This window comes from Oncorhynchus gorbuscha, linkage group LG11 (genome assembly GCF_021184085.1).
Source record: "Oncorhynchus gorbuscha isolate QuinsamMale2020 ecotype Even-year linkage group LG11, OgorEven_v1.0, whole genome shotgun sequence".
Taxonomy (NCBI): Eukaryota; Metazoa; Chordata; class Actinopteri; order Salmoniformes; family Salmonidae; genus Oncorhynchus; species Oncorhynchus gorbuscha.
In genome coordinates this window covers 80,051,951-80,062,760 of record NC_060183.1, presented here as the reverse complement: position 1 = coordinate 80,062,760, position 10,810 = coordinate 80,051,951, and the positions used below count along the sequence as shown (strand labels likewise).

At 43.0% G+C, this 10,810-nt stretch overlaps 1 protein-coding gene across 3 annotated transcripts in view; it reads right to left on the bottom strand.

The window, feature by feature from the left end:
• Window positions 1-10,810, bottom strand: part of mvb12ba (multivesicular body subunit 12Ba) — a 42,595-nt gene that overhangs the window by 22,555 nt on the left and 9,230 nt on the right. For 2 of the 3 annotated variants that reach the window (XM_046290619.1, XM_046290618.1), the window contains exons 2-3: window positions 9,897-10,019; window positions 1,534-1,641 (exon numbers count right to left, since the gene is read on the bottom strand). In XM_046290619.1, coding sequence (XP_046146575.1) covers window positions 1,534-1,641; window positions 9,897-10,010 — 222 coding nt within the window. In that variant the 5' untranslated portion in view covers window positions 10,011-10,019. Of the gene's footprint in view, window positions 1-369; window positions 1,188-1,533; window positions 1,642-9,896; window positions 10,020-10,810 lie in introns of those variants that run through there. The other variant, XM_046290620.1, reaches the window with a different exon arrangement.

The following is a 10,810-nucleotide window of genomic DNA, read 5'->3' as shown; positions in this document are numbered from 1 at the left end:
CTCTACCAACCGGCTCTACGCCTAAATAAGGTCATCGGTATCACAGTTCTCTACCAACCGACTCTACGCCTAAATAAGGTCATCGGTATCACAGTTCTCTACGCCAGGTAATCGGGGCGGCAGGGTAGCCTAATGGTTAGTGTTGGACTAGTTATCGGAAGGTTGCAAGTTCAAACCCCCGAGCTGACAAGGTACAAATCTGTCGTTCTGCCCCTGAACAGGCAGTTAACCCACTGTTCCTAGACCGTCATTGAAAATAAGAATTTGTTATTAACTGACTTGCCTAGTTAAATAAAAGGTTAAATAAAATACATTTTTTAAAAGCATCACAGTTCCAGGATCCACCAGGGTAGATTTTGCCTTTCTTACTTTGTGCCAAGTTTCCAACCATAGTGGTCCTGTATGGTTCAGTTGGTAGAGCAGGACACTTGCAATGCCAGGGTTGTGGGTTCGATACCCGGGGCCACCCGTATGAAAAATATACGCACACATGGTTAAGTCGCTTTGGATAAAAAGGTGCTTGGCATATGTTATAGCACCTGGTAAAGCGTTATATAAATCACATTCTTCATTTTTTTGGGGCTAATTAGCCTAAGCAGAGAAACGGGTGACTCTTGCAGAATATGTTTGTCTGGTAACATAAATTATGGTACAAAAAAGCTGCCAGAAAACAAGGTGCTTCAGATGAGATATTTTGGTCTCTTTCCCCATCACAGAGAGTGAGTCATGCATGCTGTTTGAGTTTCTGATTAGAGTGGCTTATTGTATTGTTGTGTTGGGAAACAGGTTCCTCCTCCCTACAGTAATTATTTGAACATCAGGGCTCTCCAGAGGGTGGCACGGTCTGCCCAACGCGTCAACAAACTACCTGCCCTCCAGGACACCTACAGCATCGGATGTCACAGGAAGGACAAAAAGATCATCAAGTACATCAACCACCCCGAGCCACTGCCTGTTCACCCCGCTATCATCCAGAAGGTGAGGTCAGTACAGGTTCATCAAAGCGGGGACCGAGAGACTGAAAAACAGCTTTATCTCAAGGACATCAGACTGTTAAGCAGCCATCACTATTCAGCTTCCACCCGGTTACTCAACCCTGCACCTTAGAGGCTGCTGCCCCTTATACAGAGACATGGAGTCTCTGGTCACTTTAATAATGGAACACTAGTCACTTTAATAATGTTTACATACTGCTTTACTCATCTCATATGTATATACTGTATTCTATTCTACTGTATTTTAGTCAATGCCACTCTGACATTGCTCGTCCTGACATTTATATATTTCTTAATTCCATTATTTTACATTTAGATGAGTGTATTGTAGTGTATTTTTAGATTCTACTGCACTGTTGGAGATAGGAACACAAGCATTTCTCTACACCTGTAATAACATCTGCTAAATATGTGTATGTGACCAATAAATTGTGATTTGAGTTAGTAGACAAACCATTCAAGAGCACAGATTTTCATCACAGTGGGCATTAGAGTGGCAGTGTGGTATCATGAATGCATGTCGACTTCCATCACTTACGTTTTCTTTAGAGAAGACCCTGGTGAAACAGAGGTAGCGTGTCACCTTGGATTTGAACAGGCCGTCTTTCCACAAGTCAGCGTCAAGACCATCTGTTGTTTGGGAGACCTGTTGGTTGGAGAGGGATAGCCATTTAGAGGGGCGTCGCTAGTCAGTGTGGACCTATCACCATTGAGGGAAGATAGTGATGAATCTGTTGATGCTGGCAAATAAAAGGATTTTACTGGCTGATTGACACGAGGTCGGGTCAAGCTTGGAGACAGACAATGGCAGTTTTCTACTTAAGTTCCAGACTGAAAACTGACACCTATTGTCAAAACACAACACTTGAAAAGACGTGAACACAAATACTAAACATTGACATTAAACTCATGTAAAAAAAATGTGGATTAAGCAAACGGGAATTGAGGGATCCACCTCTCAGTAACTCTGAGGATATTTGAACCTGTGGGATATTGGGGTGTTACACCTCATGTAAGTAGGTCTTCTGTATCTGGCCAATCCAGCAGTGGCTGTTAACTTGAGAGAAGAAGACAAAAACTGCAGGATGAGCGATAAGCGACCTGCAGGATGAGCGATAAGCGACCTGCAGGATGAGCGATAAGCGACCTGCAGGATGAGCGATAAGCGACCTGCAGGATGAGCGATAAGCGACCTGCAGGATGAGCGATAAGCGACCTGCAGGATGAGCGATAAGCGACCTGCAGGATGAGCGATAAGCGACCTGCAGGATAAGCGACCCTCACGCAAAAGCAACATATTCTTGGGTTTCTCCGTGGCAACAGAAATTCTGTGGTCCACCAAGGCTGGTTTGGAAGCCACTGCCACCCCAATGATGTATAATTGAGTTCAGAGGGAAGTGTCTTTACATTTACATTTAAGTCATTTAGCAGACGCTCTTATCCAGAGCGACTTACAAATTGGTGCATTCACCTTATGACATCCAGTGGAACAGTCACTTTACAATAGTGCATCTAAATATTTTAACCTGCATTGTTTGCTGTTTGGGGTTTTAGGCTGGGTTTAGGCTGGGTTTCTGTACAGCACTTTGAGATATCAGCTGATGTACGAAGGGCTATATAAATAAATTTGATTTGATTTGATTTAAGGGGGGGGGGTGAGAAGGATTACTTTATCCTATCCTAGGTATTCCTTAAAGAGGTGGGGTTTCAGGTGTCTCCGGAAGGTGGTGATTGACTCCGCTGTCCTGGCGTCGTGAGGGAGTTTGTTCCACCATTGGGAAACCATCTTTACTTGGCTATCAGTGAGAAATGTAGATTCCCTGTCAGACCAGAGGTCAGCGAAGCCTCGACAATGATATTTTCTCTACCACAGAGAGATAAAAACCGTTGGTGGTGGGGGACTGCTTTTCCAAAAATGAGTTTTGATGGAGCGAGCCAGTTAATGGACCGAGTACTACTAACCAACTGGCAAGGACCATACATGGAAGGAGAAAGAGAGAAAATGCATGGGGTTTAGGAAACGTACAAGACATCTTTTCTCAGCCTCTTTTCCAGGGTCAGTGCCCACAGCATCCTGTTGAGGGCCCATGGGAGAGATCCAGTGTAAGATTAAGGACGAGGGGTACTCGTGACAAAGAGAAGTGGGATTACGCCACCCTGACTGGGACTGGGCACTAGTCTGGAGGGACGCCACCCTGTGTGTCTGTGTATATTTGTGGGAGGGGGGGTTGATATGCTAAGCCAGCCCTCTGTTGTGATGTATATGTAGCCTCTGTTCAGGGGTCATGGAAGGGTCATTGAGCAGTTTGGAATGAGCACGCCTGAAGGAACATACTGAACAAGTATGGTGTGTGTGTGCGTGTGCATGCGTGCGTGTGTGCCCTTGAACAGATAGCCTGTGCTGCTAAAAAGTACATTTGATGGAGGCAAATGCACCAATACAGAAATAACACATTCCCGCAGTCCTGATAATATAATCAGATTAAATTGTGGGCATTCAGAGGTAAAAACCCAAACCCTGAACAAATTCACTAGTGTGTCAGAGTGTGGTGTTTGCAGAGCTGTAGCCGCAAACATTACGAGTGAAGTAGAGACTGTGCCAATCCCATTGAAGACAGGAGACGTACAGACCTATGACTGGATAGCAATAGACTAGCTGTACGCAAATTCATCCAGCTGCTTTCAAAGAAGCTCGCCGGAAGGAAGTTGAAAAGAAAATCAATAAAAAAAAGTCAACAACTGGACTATCTAGGTGAAGAGTCCACACTAAAAGCCCTAGCCAAATGCCAGCTAACAAGACTAGGAGTTTTGTTAGATCTCTGCCCAGGTGTGAAGGGCCGGTAGGCCCAAACAACAATCCCAATATTCTAAGAATGGATCAGAACTGACAACCGAGGAATATTTTCAGGATAACTCGTTTAATTCAAAGTGTGCTCTTCTCCACGTTTCTCAGTGCCGCTCAATATCTACTGTATATCCTGTCACATGACAGGAATTACTAGGCCTACTGTTTACCATCAGGCACTAGAGCAGCGTATTTAGCTTAAGTATTTGCATGTAGAAATACTTTGTGTATTTGACTTTTCAAATTTTTTAAATGGAAGTACGCATTTTTTAAAGTATCTTCAAATATGCTGAACAAAAGCAAACGCAACAATTTCAAATATTATACCGAGTTACAGTTCATATGAGGAAATCAGTCAATTGAAAGGAATTAATGAGGGCCTTATCTATGGATTTCACATGCCTGGAAATACAGATGTGCATCTGTTGATCACAAACTGAAGGTCTCACAACGACCTCTGGATCACGGCATGGTATTTCTGTGCATTAAAATTGCCAGTGATAAAATTGCAATTGTGTTCGTTGTCCGTAGCTTATGCCTGCCAATAACATTACCCCACCACCACGGGGCACTCTTGTTCACAACGTTGACATCAGCAAACCACTCACCCACACAAAGGCATACACACGTGGTCTGTGGTTGTGAGGCCGGTTGGATGTACTGCCAAATTTTCTTAAACGATGTTGGTGGTTAAATTAACATTAAATTATCTGGCAACAGCTCTGGTTGACGGCATCAGCCAGCATGCCAATTGCATGCGCCCTCAACTTGAGACATCTGTAGCAGTGTGACCAAATTGCACATTTTAGAGCCCCCAGCACAAGGCGCACCTGTGTAATGATCATGCTGTTTAATCAGCTTCTTGATATGCCGCACCAGTCAGGTGGATCGATTATCTTGGCAAAGAAGAAATGCTCACTAACAAGAACGTAAACAACTTTGTATTACATTTATTTATTTAAAAAAAATCTAATATACATAAAGTATTTACACCCCTGAGTCAATACTTTGTAGAAGCAACTTTGGCGGCGATTACAGCTGTGAGTATTTCTGGGTAAGTTTCTAAGAGCTGGGAGTCTTTCTGGGTACGTCTTAAAGCTTTACACACCTGGATCGTGCAACATTTGCCATTATTAAAAAAAATTCTTCAAGCTCTGTCAAATTGATTGTTTATCATCGCTAGACAACCATTGCTTTGTCACATTTTTTGCAGTATTACTTTAGTGCCTTGTTGCAAACAGGATGCATATTTCAGAATATTTTTATTCTGTTCAGGCTTCCTTCTTTTCACTCTGTCAATTAGGTTAGTATTGTGGAGTAACTACAATGTTGTTGATCCATCCTCCGTTCTCTCCTATCACAGCCATTAAACTCTGTTACTGTTTTAAAGTCCCCATTGGCCTCATGGGGAAGTTTCCTTCCTCTCCATCAACTGAGTTAGGAAGGACACCTGTATCTTTGTAGTAAATGGGTGTATTAATACACCATCCAAAGTGTAATTAATACTCAAAAAGTAATTAATACTCACCATACACGATACTCAAAAGGAACATTCAATGTCTGCTTTTTATATTGCGAGGCATTGGAAAACCTCCACGGTATTTGTGGTTGAATCTGTGTTAGAAATTCACATCTTGGGGCCTCCCAAGAATGGAAATCCCAAGCAGCAGAGGACCAGGCTGAGAAGAACTGTTACTAGGGAAGGGTTCACTGTGGCAGCTGGTAACGATGGCCAACAGCCAATCACAAGCTGTTAGAATCTTGGGGAATATTCGGATCCATGCGCCACTCCCAGACTTTCGTGACATCGGGTCGTGGCTTTGCGCCATCTGCCCGCACACAGAAATGAGTCTCTTCTCCGTGGCAATGAGTCAGCGGGTGCCTTTCCTTTGAGATGGTGAGAAGGAGAGCGTGACCATCAATGACAAGCCTGAGTCAATGACTACACTCGGGGAACGAGGCTGGAGAGCACTCGGGGAACGAGGCTGGAGAGCACTCGGGGAACGAGGCTGGAGAGCACTCGGGGAACGAGGCTGGAGAGCACTCGGGGAACGAGGCTGGAGAGCACTCGGGGAACGAGGCTGGAGAGCACTCGGGGAACGAGGCTGGAGAGCACTCGGGGAACGAGGCTGGAGAGCACTCGGGGAACGAGGCTGGAGAGCACTCGGGGAACGAGGCTGGAGAGCACTCGGGGAACGAGGCTGGAGAGCACTCAGGGAGTATAAAGGAATGTTTAACGATGTGTATTCAGAACAGAAACTAACTTGTCAATAGTTACAGAAGTGCAGAATGCTGAATTTAATTTCCATATTTGGTATTTTACTTGGATCCCCATTACTGGTTGCAAAAGCAGCAGCTACTCTTCCAGGGGTCCAACACAAAGCATGACATAATGCAGATAATTAATAGACAAGAACAGAACTAAATACCATTTTTTTTTTAAAGACACACGTAGCCTACATATCAATGTATACATATCAATGTATACACACAAACTATCTGGGTCAAATAGGGGAGAGGCGCTGTGCTGCGATGTGTTGCATTATCTGTTTAAACAAACAAAAAACAAAACATGTTTTCTGTTCATTTGAGCAATATGAGATGGAACAGAATTCCATGCAATAATGTCTCTATATAATACTGTACGCTTCCTTGAATTTTTCTGGATTTGGGGACCGTGAAAAGACCCCTGGTGGCATGTCTGGTGAGGTAAGTGTGTGTGTCAGAGCTGTGTGTAAGTTGACTATGCAAACAATTAGGGATTTAACACATTAATGTTTCTTCTAAAAATAAGTGATGCTGTCAGTCCTTCCTCAACTCTTAGCTAAGAGAGACTGAAATGCATAGTATTTATATCAGCCCTCTGATTAAAATGGAGAGCAAAACGTGGCTCCCTGTTCTGGACCAGCTGCAGCTTAACTAATGTCAGTCTTTCCTTGCAGCACTGGACCACACGACTGGACAATAATCAAGATCAGATATAACTAGAGCAGGACTCGCTTTTTGGAGTGTGGTGTCAAAAAGCAGAGTATCTCTTTATTACGGACAGACTTCTCAGCATCTTTACAACCATTGAATCTATATGTTTTGACCATGACAGTTTATAATCTAAGGCAACACCAAGTAATTTAGTCTCTTCAACTTGTTCAACAGTCACACCATTCGTTACCAGATTCAGCTGAGGTCTAGCACTTAAGGAATGATTTGTACCAATTACAATGCTCTTAGTTTTAGAGATTTTCAGGACCAGTTTATTACTGGCCATCCATTCCAAAACAGACTGCCACTCATTGTTAAGGATTTCAGTGATTTCATTAGCTGTGGTTGCTGATGCTTATATGGTTGCATCAGCCTAAGACATGGACACACAGAGGGCCTAGAGAGCTGCCCTGCGGTACACCACACTTTACATGTTTGACATTAGAGAAGCTTCCATTACAAAAAAATAACTGTTCTATTGGATCGATAGCTCGGAATCCACGATATGGCAGAGGTTGAAAAGTCCTACGTTTTTTTTCTCCAACAGGTTATAGTCAATAATATCAAAGGCTGCACTGAAATCTAACAGTCAATTTTCTTATAAATTTCTCCATACCCAGGGAAGAGATATCGTTGTTGTTGGTAAAGGAAGGCATGCGATAGATGCCCTCCAGCCTACGCTAGTCCGATGTTTGGTTTGAGCTTTGCTGAATTCACAAACAAACTCCTGCCTTCCTAAGTGCCCACAGGGCTAGACTTTCTGCTGCCCATCCACCCTGCAGCGTGAGCCTGTGTCCATGTAAACTTGCACCTGCAAATTTCTCCAGTTCAACTTGGGCACACTGGGAGTTAAGCCTAGGTCCTCTGGGTGCCAGCAGAAAGGATGAGGCACAGCCGAGAGGCTACAGCAGTGTGGAGGCCTAGAGAACTTCAACAGGCTAACAAGATGGCCACCTTCTGAATCATAAACACAAGGCTGCTGGCTGCAACGCTCAAGGAGACTCAAACTGCAGGATGTTGTTTCACATTGAAAAGTACAACTAGGCCTAAGCATGTGCATCTTTCCCTTTCCAGATGATTCAATACGTATCTAGATATACATGGGCTCCGATACAGGAACCATACATTTTTTATTTGAAACGAGGTGTGTGTGTGTGTGTGTGTGTGTGTGTGTGTGTGTGTGTGTGTGTGTGTGTGTGTGTGTGTGCACCTGAACTGAGCCATAAGGGAGACTTGGCATTCTACATTTGCATTGGGATCCGATGCACTTGCATCTTCAGAATTTGAAACAAATCTGTGACTCGTTACATCCCTACCTACAATTGAAGTCGGAAGTTTACATACACCTTAACCAAATACATTTACACTCAGTTTTTCACAATTCCTGACATTTAATCCTAGTAAAAATTCCCTTTCTTAGGTCAATAAGGATCACCACTTTATTTTAAGAATGTGAAATGTCAGAATAATAGTAGAGAATGATTTATTTCAGCTTTTATTTCTTTCATCACATTCCCAGTGGGTAAGAAGTTCAGACACTCAACTTAGTATTGCCTTTAAATTGCTTAAATTGGGTCAAACCTTTTGAGTGCCTTCCACAAGCTTCCTACAATAAGTTTGGTGAATTTTGGCCCATTCGTCCTGACAGAGCTGGTGTAACTGAGTCAGGTTTGTAGACCTCCTTGCTTGCACGCGCTTTGTGATGGGCTTTGTCAGGGCTTTGTGATGGCCACTCCAATACCTTGACTGTGTTGTCCTTTAGCCATTTTGCCACAATTTTGGAAGTATGCTTGGGGTCATTGTCCATTGGGAAGACCCATTTGCGACCAAGCTTTAACTTCCTGACTGATGTCTTGAGATGTTGCTTCAATATATCCATATAATTTCCCTTCCTTATGATGCCATCTATTTTGTGAAGTGCACCAGTCCCTCCTGCAGCAAAGCACCCCCACAACATGACGCTGCCACCCCCATGCTTCACGGTTGGGATGGTGTTCTTAGGCTTGCAAGCCTCCCCCTTTTCCTCCAAACATAACAATGGACACTATGGCCAAACAGTTCTATTTTTGTTTCATCAGATCAGAGGACACATTTCTCCAACAAGAATGATCTTAGTCCCCATGTGCAGTTGCAAACCGCAGTCTGACTTTTTACGGTGGTTTTGGAGCAGTGGCTTCTTCCTTGCTGAGCGGCCTTTCAGGTTATGTCGATATAGGACTCGTTTCTACTGTGGATATAGATACATTTGTACCCGTTTCCTCCAGCATCTTCACAAGGTATTTGCTGTTGTTCTGGGATTGATTTACACTTTTCGCACCAAAGTACGTTCATCTCTTGGAGACAGAACGCGTCTCCTTCCTGAGCGGTATGACGGCTGCGTGTTCCCATGGTGTTTATACCTACATACTATTGTTTGTACAGACAAACGTGGTACCTTCAGGCATTTGGAAATTGCTCCCAAGGATGAACCAGACTTTTGGAGGTTCTACAATTTTCTTTCTGAAGTCTTGGCTGATTTCTTTAGATTTTCCCATGATGTCAAGCAAAGAGAGTTTGGAGGTAGGCCTTGAAATACATCCACAGGTAGACCTCCAATTGACTCAAATGATGTCAATTAGCCTATCAGAAGCTTCTAAAGCCATGACACCGTTTTCTGGAATTTTCCAAGTTGTTTAAAGGCACAGCCAACTTAGTGTATGTAAACTTCTGACCCACTGGAATTGTGATACAGTGAATTATAAGTGAAATAATCTGTAAACAATTGTTGGAAAAATGACTTGTTTCATGCACAAAGTAGATGTCCTAACCGACTTGCCAAAACTATAGTTGGTTAACAAGAAATTTGTGGTGGTTGAAAAATGAGTTTTAATGACCCCAAGCTAAGTGTATGTAATATTCCGACTTCAACTGTATAAGCCTACATCAGTGTAAGAATCAACGCAATAAATGTGTGATTAACATCACAAGCCAACATCAAGAATAGCTTGTGTGGCTAAACCTTCATCAAACAGGCTGATTCGATATCCTTTTTAATTAACACATCTTTCCTGAGTCCTGCACCTCTGTGATGTACTCACCACATCATAGCCAGTAGGCGCTCTGTTTCGCGAGGCCACCACCCCCACACCAGTGATGGGGTCCATGGGCAACTCCGGCAGTGCGTCTGAAAGCTCCCGAACCTCAGGCATCATGGGAGAGTTCTGAGGAAGGGGGGAAAAAAACACAGCTAGAGTTCAGTGCCTCAAGAACTGTCTGATTGGGCTGAAAAGGTCAAGCGAAAAACAGGTCTAATGTAAAAGTTGCCCCTAAGCATAGATCTGTGGTTATGGACCCAGTGCTAATGACTAGTAGCAAGACACACTGTCTGTGGTTAAAGATTACAGGGGGGGGGGGGGTCTTCAACCTTTTCTAGCATGAGGGTTACTTAAAAAAAATATGAAATATGTCACGAGCTACTCATAAAATGTTTTCCTATCTTTTAAATAGGCAGTCTTTGTATTTTCCAGTATGACCTTCTCTATATATTTTTAATTTGATTTTTTTACTCTCAATTTTACAATTATTCATAGAGAACTAAAATGTGATGTCCATGTCAATGGATGAATCACATCCAAAGACCATTTTCTAATGAAAAAAAAATAAACCTGACAAGAGACAGTGTGAGAGAAAGCGAACTACCATTACCATTATGAAGATCAACCCCAGAATAAATTATTCAATTGGAGTGTTGAACCAGCAGGTTCATAGAATGATGATCCCATCTTACATTAAGGGGATTGGAATTGGCCCACTGTTAGACCAGGCAGTGACACAATATACAGTGCCTTCAGAAAGTGTTTACACTCTTGTTGATTTATTCCACATGTTGTTATGTTACAGCCTGATTGGATTCACACAATACCCCATAATGACAAAGTGAACATATTTAGATTCACGTTTGGCAGCAATGGATTGTGTGTAGATTGTACAATATTTACCCATTGTTCTTTTC